An 8,813-nucleotide genomic window follows, 5' to 3' on the forward strand; every position below is an offset into this window, starting at 1 on the left:
TTAGCTGAGGAGCAGGAGGGGGCGTCGGGCCCTGGACTGCCTACGTTCAGTACCTCTTTCATCTCCTTCATGAACGTTGATGCATTTGTTTCTATATCATCATCCATACCTATTCTGGTAAAAATCTGCTCTGTGATTCGAAAAGAACAATACTCTGCTGGGACATAAGAACCTACAAAACAAGTCAAATAGGAGTTTTCTCACATCAGTGTGACAAATGCCAGTTTGCCTGCTTATGCCACTGGGGGAAAAGAGTTCTACACTTGGGTTTTATGCACTGCAGAGAGTATCTCTCATTCTACAGAGTTTGTTCTACAACTACTTTCTAGTAACCAAATGTTATATAGATACAATGAAAGAAGCCTATCAGTAAACCCTTCGGAAATCATAGGTCTGAAGCTGTGTGTTACTCTGAAGGGATGCAAAAGTGAGAGCAAACCCTAGGATTCATTTACATTTATGTAGGCCCTGAGTTACTAGTCCCAGTGAATCTTAGCTTCCCAAAACCAAGACTGTATTGCCCTTACCAGACCTGGAGGCTCATTAGTTTTACTGAATTCAGAAAAGCCCAGGAAACCTGCCAAAAGACCTTACAGTGTCCTTTACCCATATTAACTCCTGGTTTTGAATGCAATTCCTGATGATGAACTTGCAGTTGTTGGGGACTGGACCCACAAACACACGGTGCACAGATTTCATCCTCCACTGCTAAGTAGTTCCATTCTAGCGGAGCTAGGCTCAGCCTCTGCAGATCTTTCTCCTGTGCCACCAGCCTTACCTTTCTTTAAAGTAAAAATCATAAGAATTCCTGTGTATCAGGATGAGTCTCAGTCAGACTTCAGAAATATTTGTTCTACTTGTACAATTTTAGTGACAGAACCTTGTAGTATTTATTACTACCTTTACTTGAAGTAGTTGATTATTTATCTATTAATTCTGCTTGGCTGCATGCGTGTTCCTCTGCACAACTGAGGTACACTTGAGTTCCCCTATTCCTTTTGGATGGCTAACACACACTTCAAGGACACTTGCTATCATCGAGCATAAGGTGAGCCAAAGAATTCAAGCACACAGCTGTGCTTCTCCTCAAGACAGACTGGGCAGGCTTCCAGATACATCCATGGGGCCCCGCAAGTTGCGAGTGGTAGACCTAAAACCTTATGGTGGCCTCTGTCAGCAACATGTGAGCTGGTAGGAGCTGACAGACTAAGCACCACCTGTAACTGTTTAGAGACAATCTTACTCTAGAAGCCAAGTCATTCAACTTCATAAATATTTTTAACTAGAAAACAAGAAATGTGCTGCAGAGGATTCCAACAGGGTACGCTCCTACTCACCGATCTGTGCCATAACTTGACAGAGTGCAATCTGTTTCAGGTATGTTGATTTTCCACTCATATTTGGTCCTGTGATAATGACGAAATTGTTGCCCTCTGTCAGGTATGTGTTGTTAGACACGGGCTTTTCCATAGCTATCTTTTCAAGAATGGGATGCCATCCCTGCTTGATCGCTAAAGTATCCGTAAATTCTGGACGAACTAAATGAGGAAAATTAAATAAGACACTGCAGAGTCAGTGTGGAAAACTTTCTGCTATTCAACTTGTGCCTCTTGAAAGAGAAGTCATTACTGCAGAGCCTAAGTCCGACTCTGTGCTCCTGACTCCCCAGTCTCCACTTCCCTTCACCCAGCACTTGGGAAGAATCAGGAACAGATGCTGACAGACACACAAGTCTTCCTGATTTACGACTCTCCAAAAGTATCCTGTAACTAACATTTCATTTCCCAGACAACACTCTGGTTTTGTGCTCTGCAGTAAGCAGGGCTGGGCTTCAGTAACAGAAAAATACCAAGAGAAAACTTGAAAAGTACTGAAAGCACTCCCCCTGAAAGCCGGTTTCATAGCTGATGCATTCTGAATGGTTTGCTTTTATACTGCTTTGAGCACACAATCACAGGGCTCATGACCTCTGCCACTACTGCAGCTGCACCTCTGGGGAGGACTGGGAACCCGCAGGTAGCACTGCTCCATTTCCACTAACTTGTCTCACACTGGTTATGCAGGCACACGCTGCGCTCCCCGGGGCCACATGCTACGGCGACTCCTGTACGTAGTTAGGGCAGAACGCAGCTCTTGGCTGAACCTATTCCATCCCCCTCCTCCACACCCAACCCAGGTGAAGAAAGAAGCGCTGCTCAGTGTGGTGGCATGTTAACCACAGCGGCTTTCAAGAAAGAAGTGCCAAACCAGCTTTTCAGCTTTAAACTTTGGGGAGCTCTGGTTACCTGGTACAGGTTTCAGTCACTTAACGATTCAGATGGGAGAGGCAGGTGGGAAACGGGACTAAAAGCTACGAATGACAGCCCATTTCCTGTGGTGGATGCACAGTCATTCCTGGCTGTGCAAAGTGCAGACTATGGGAAGCGAAGCGGTTTTGGTCTCATTATTACCGCTGAAGAAAACCTGTGCCCTGCATCAGCTGGCGGAAGACGGTTATGATGCCTCAAGCCTACCACTTACTCTTCAGTTCCGCATCAGTCCAGGTGCTATGACTGGAACCACCAGCACATGAAGATTCAGTCCATACCACGAAGTAAACTGATCCAGCTCACGAACTGGAAATGGCACGGCAGCACCAGGAATGATGAGCTAATGCACTTCCTGAGATGGCCTCCAGGCCGTACCCACCCTACAGTGTGGTGCAGATAACTACCTTGGTCAGCATCAACTGAGGAGAGTGTGCTCATCTGTACGCTGCAGAACTGGGCTAGGGAAGCAGGATGAACAATATGCAAGTAAGCACATGATCCTGGATTCCTTAGAACATTCTACCTCCAAAACTGTCTGAAAGTGCTACAGAAATTGATGCAGATAAAGAAAGGCAGCCACATACTTTGTTTTGCAGAATATACTTGATGTTGACCTGCTTATATTATCTTGTGCCCTTTCAGGAGAGAAGTGGAACTCTCTTCTGCTCTCAAACTTTGCGCTTTTGAAGAGAATATGCTTACACTGGCCCCCCTGAAAAGGCTGGCTGTGAGGGCTTACGGCAGCCTCATGGTGGAATGCAATTTCAGTGAATTGAAATGGAAAGAACATCAGCAAAAAACTGGCAAGACAGACCAGAGCCTACCGAGACCCAGAAACATGAATGCCGTGGGCTTAGCAACTGGAGAGCCAGCCAGACCAGCCTGGATGTTCTCCAGCGGGAGGGTTTTTCCCCGGCCCATGGCAGAGTCACAGGTCCTTACCGTAATCAGAAAGAGTGCAGGCGTGGGCAAAGGCAAGCAGCATATCCAGCATTGACACAACGTCAGACAGCTTGTAGAGGCAATGAATGTGGTCATAGATCTCGTTCAGCAGTTTGCACACTATTCTGAAATGACACCAGTTCAGTAGCGGCACAGTATGGTTTGTCACTTCACACAACATACAAAGGAAGCGTCACGTTCATGCTGCGTACATCAGGATGGCAGGTTATCCATACAATGCAGCCAGCTCTGCCTAGTGCATGCGAGTGCCTATGTTACTTCCAAGTACATTAAAACGTTATACCTTCACCTCAGACCGAATTCCGCTGTCAGACACAGGGCACGCAGCTCAAATCCTGACCACTCGCGGGAAAGCTCCACGAAGAGAATGAACCCAAAACACAGCCATGGAGTCCAGGATGCTTTAGTAACACATCATATGCAACTCCATCTCCCCTAGGCCTTTGTGTAATAAGCCTCCCTTGGCTTCTAGACAGAATTCCCACAACACCGGCACGCATCACGTGCAGTCTCCCGAAACAGCGAGCAGAGCAAGGCGGCGTGCAGCAAGGCCAGCACTCAGACCAGGCTGCTGCGAACGCAGGGAACTGATGAAAAGAACCGATTCTGCCTTAGGAAACGCACGGATTCGTCATGTCCTTGTGCCAAGAGAATTCCCTGCAGAAACGTACTGCCCATGGCAACTGCCCTCATCAAGAAACGCCCGCATGTCGCGATCACACTGATGCTGTGCAGTGGGGGGCTCTGGGGTCAGGAAGCACGTGCGGTCAGTGCCGCTCAGGACCACTGCTGGAAGTAGCCATAACCGTGAAGACCCGCAGCTTTAAGAGAACATTACATTAGCTATTCACTGGGCAAAATAAATGTAGGTAGAAAACATGAAATAAATTGTCTTACAAGTAGGTCATGTGATAGATTTCTCGCAGGGACTCCTGACATCGTTCATTCATTTTTATTAAATCTGCTGAGGTGAAGCTGTATGTGTTTTTCATCTTCGTGATCTGCAGGGAATTCAAACCAGCAATAAGAACTTGCTGTGTTACCAGACACAAAACTAGCTTCTAAAAAGCCAACTGGGAACAACATGGTGGGAAAAAAAAGTCAAAAGAATGCCTGGTTTCATTTTCCCATGAAAACCCCACAGAAGAGAATGCAGTCACCAGGAAGATACACGACTTTGTATTCACACCTGGCGGAACCGCATGGAATTGCACACTACTGCTACATTAATTCTAACTGGAAATAGGGCACTAACAAAACCATTCAATTACACCTCCCTCTACTTCTAGACCTCTTCACTGAAACAATCTTAACTGTTGCTTAAATGACCGCGTGGTGTGTGCGCCACGGACGCGTTCTGCATCTGCTGCGCAGGAGGTGCACAAAGGTACTACAAACACGTGTGCAGTAGAGATACCTTTGTAAACTCCGAAGGAAGTTGGCCATTGGGTAATGCTGAACAGTCCACATTCATCTGGATAAAAAATCCACGAGCAGAGCTGAAACTTGTTTTCATTGGTAGGTTGTACTTTTCTGCGAGCTGTGTTATCATTCCTACACACCACAAATAAAGACAGGACGCACATCACCCCCGTTCATGTGCACATACACGTAATGTGACTCACAGGCACCGAGTGTGGCAGTAACAGGCCAAAAGCCCCTCGAGGTGGGTCTCCCGGGACTCATTTAAGGAACACACTAATGTCAAACATCGGGCTGCATAAAGCTATTAGGAAAAAATTCCAGTGGAGAATCAGATCAATTCACGTGCTCCTCTGAAACAGTTCATGCCCGTGACCAAGCACCAGGTGGGCCTGGCCACGGGCAGCATGCTCGAGCGCCTGGCATCAGCACCCAACCCGTTCACAGAGCACTAGCTGTCGCGTAGGGACTGGGCTGCTGCAGCCTTCTGGGCTACACCCACCCCAGGGAAGGGGAACACATTCCTTCACACATTCTGTAGCCCCAGCCGCTACTGGATTTTGGAAGGTTCAGGAAATAAAGCCCAGTGGCATCTGTACTTTCAGTGGCATATGCAGAACGTAAGACCAGAAGGATGCAGGAAGCTCGCAGTGTACAACTGATAGTGAAGGTTCTGATGCTCCTCTGTTTCCAATTAGACAGTAAAGCAAGAGATGGTCCTTCAGCCAGAAATCAACATTTTATGTTACAAAATGGAAATCCAGCCCAGAAGATAACAAATTATCTTCTATGCTGACGTAATGATAAACGCAACGGTTACCAAAGCACAGTAACGAACATCATGCTAACATCCCTTTTGCTCGTGTTGTTAGCCAGCTGCTAGGAATTGGAAAAGCAGTCCACAGAGCTCGAGACTGCTTACAAGACACAGAACAAAGAACTCTGGTGCCTTCACTGAGGAAACTAACCCAAAGACTGACACGGCTTAGGCAGAGTGTTTTACCTGGGACAATTCTGTTACACCGCTCTAACTTTTCTGCACTCATAGACGGTAAGGAGCAACAGAGTTTTCAGTACAGGAACCACAAATCAATTATTCAACCTCATTAATCTGAGCTTTTATCTACAAAAGGAGAATCTCGATTTGTCTCTCACCAGTGCTTGTTACTTATCAACGACAATCCGTTTATACTAAGGCCTTCTTACACAAGAGGTTATAGCACGTGATTCACGACCCCTGCATGCCAGGCCCGGTGCACTGTGAACTCCAGGTCAACAAAAGCCTTATTTCAGAAATACCTGCAATGTCATCCACGATCTCTGTGTACGTGCGACGAGCTATGTCCAGGAATTCATTGATGTTAGGCTTGATGGCATAGCACTTCTGGGTCCTCATGCTCAGACATCCCTTTGTGTACCGTGTATCGTCATTAATGACAGTCGTAATCTTTTCAAGGATCACTGCAAACCTGCAGTATTAGTTGTATCGCTAATTAGTTACATGACACTTTACATTTGTGTCTGCAGTACTGTCCCAAAGTTACACAGGAGAGTATTACAAACAACTGAAGCAAATCAAAGCACACGCTCCATTCTGTGTCCGGTTCTGCCTCAGAATGAGGAACGCCTACACCCGCAGCTGGCAGAAGCCGTCCCGCAGAGAAATCAGTTCTCGACTATACAGGCAATAGCTGATTTTTGCATCGTTATGCAAACTGTGCGTAATCTGCATTAGTATGCAAAGGAATACGCCAAGTGTAGGAAACCGCTCCCTTCTGAGGGAGTGCGCTTCCTCGGCAACTGCAGCATCGGCCCCGTCCCTGGTTTGCTTTTCTCCCCTACATGTCAGTGGAAAATTAGAGTTTTTGACAATTAAAAATCATCTTTTAGGCAAAGGAATTGAGCTGCATGTGTACCCACAAATCAGCAGAGATCTTCACCTTACAAACATTAAGGGAGGTGGGAGTTTCTAACGTACTAAAGTATTTTCAGAAATACCTCGTATCTTGGAGAGAATCGCGGTAAGCCCTCAGCAGTGGCGTGTTACAGGGCCTCAACGCAGCCTGGTGAAGATTAAAACACCAACACAGTTACTTCTGTAGCCCTTCTGAGGGGCTGAAAGCTCTCAGACTCACTGAGGCCCACTACCTGGTGCTAAGCAGCTTATAGAGTCTGAGGAGGAGTTTGTTAAATGCCCGCTATAAAACCCATTTCCCAGAACCGGCAGGAGCTCGTTTGTGACCAGTACCAGACTCACACACACATTTTCGTCTGGCTCAGGAATCGACAGGCTATACTGGCAGTACTGGGTTCTGCAAGATGCAGCTCTGGTTTTGGACTCAATGATCCTTGTCAGTCCCTTCCAACCTGAGACATTCTGTGACATTTAACAAACTGCACAGTATAAAATAAAGACAAAACAGCCTGTACGTCATATAAAAACCCCAACGGCTTACTTTTAGCGGCTCCACGAGTTCCAGAGTATGCTTCAGGTAGATTAAATTAGTTATTTTTGATTCAGCATTTTTAACCTGTTGAAAGATTTTACAAATATTTGAGGGCTGTGTACGTCTGCCTGTTTAAAAAGTACTTAAGACCTAAGAAACTGACCCTGTTAACTGCAACGGGTTTACACCCTGACGGAAATGCCAAAGCCATTTACAAGCTCACTGCGGCAGGCAAAATAAGGCAAAGGATGCGCGGGCGCGCGCCTGGTCCTGTGCGTACATAAAGGCACCCATGTGAAAGCTGCAGCCTGACAGCTGATCCTTCGTCCATGCGGCAGAACCCTGCAAGGAAGCCGGGAGCAGGCACCATCCAGTCTTACATACAAGGAGCCTCATCTGCAGCACAGTCCCGCTGCAGTCTGCACCCGGTACCTCTGCACCGGCATCAGACGTGGCGTATGGAAGCAGGGAAGTCAGCCCGTGAGAAGGCACCGAGAGGCAGACTTGTGAGTATCGGGGATGCTCGCGCATCAGCAGAGAGACGGGCAAGCGTAAGCCTCAAAAGCATCGACCAAAATCCCCTCCTCAGCCCAGCGGACAAACGTAATGTCCAGTGGAACAGTCACAACGTGCGCAGCAGCAAAAAGCTGCGGCTCGGTTCCGCCCAGCTGGCTGTGCTTCACGGTCACCCCTGACGCAGGCAGAGCCAGCAGCAAGCTGCACGAGCCATCTCATTCAACCTGTGTTGCACGTGCTGGCCTGGTACTTGCCTCACCCACACACCAGGTGAGGTCTGCCAGAAAAACAAATCCTTCTCTGTAACACGTTAACAGCCATGGGGAGGGAGAGAGCTGCTGGAAGCCCCCTCAAAAGCTCTGTTCAGACTGGCTAGGAACAGTAGCTGACCTCCAGCCTACCCACCACGCGCCGGCACGCGGAAGGAAGCGAAACCTCAGCTCTCATTAATCACAACCACCTCGGGCTTAAACACATTACAGCACCATTTTCAGAAGACTAGATCTGTCTCGAGCTCCAGAAGACTACACAGGAAAACACCAACTGCTGAGGATGGAAGAGGGCTCTCCTGCAGTGCGCTCGGGAATTCTCCCGGAGGTGACCTGTGCTGGTGCGCTCTGGGGAATGCTGCGTGAGGAATACTGCACGGCCACAGACGGAAAGACCTGCCGCTGTCAGGTGGGGAAGGGGTAAGGCACCTTCCTGCAGAAGGCGTACCATAAGCAGACGGAGTGCCGCTTGTCCTTCACCTTAACCGACGTGTGGGAGGCGTTCACAGCTCTGTTGTCTAGTTGTGCTCTTATGAACAAAGGGTTTTAGCGGAATTTCACTGCAGCCTGCCTTGTCGGATGTGTGCTTTAAGGTAACAGGGAAGAGCAGGATACTCCTTCAATAGGAAAGACAGGACCCTGGGAAAACGAAGAGTAACCAATTCTCCAGCACTTGATAACCTCAGAATGACGGAGCACGTAGAGAAGCATGGGTCGAGCTCAGTGTTGGAAAAAGAAGGGGCTCAGCCACGACTCGTAACCCAGATGCGCCTTGAGCCCACAGACTGCTCTGCGTAGAGAAGAGTCGTACGGAAACCTCTGCCTCATGCCGTCCTGGCTGCGCTGCGCAGGCCAGTGCCTGCCGCCAGCTGGTGGCTGTTCAGGGA

General features: G+C 48.1%; 1 protein-coding gene across 1 annotated transcript in view; it reads right to left on the reverse strand.

Moving 5' to 3' along the window:
* Positions 1-8,813, reverse strand: part of MSH4 (mutS homolog 4) — a gene marked incomplete at both ends in the record, with an annotated part of 11,379 nt that overhangs the window by 614 nt on the left and 1,952 nt on the right. Inside the window, 8 exons of the mRNA XM_010158589.1 lie at positions 54-172; positions 1,338-1,538; positions 3,252-3,376; positions 4,170-4,273; positions 4,690-4,826; positions 5,994-6,163; positions 6,693-6,757; positions 7,151-7,225. Of these exons, the coding sequence (XP_010156891.1) occupies positions 54-172; positions 1,338-1,538; positions 3,252-3,376; positions 4,170-4,273; positions 4,690-4,826; positions 5,994-6,163; positions 6,693-6,757; positions 7,151-7,225 (996 nt within the window). The remainder of the gene's footprint in view (positions 1-53; positions 173-1,337; positions 1,539-3,251; positions 3,377-4,169; positions 4,274-4,689; positions 4,827-5,993; positions 6,164-6,692; positions 6,758-7,150; positions 7,226-8,813) is intronic.

Source organism: Eurypyga helias, unplaced genomic scaffold (assembly GCF_000690775.1).
Source record: "Eurypyga helias isolate BGI_N326 unplaced genomic scaffold, ASM69077v1 scaffold38219, whole genome shotgun sequence".
Classification (NCBI taxonomy): domain Eukaryota; kingdom Metazoa; phylum Chordata; class Aves; order Eurypygiformes; family Eurypygidae; genus Eurypyga; species Eurypyga helias.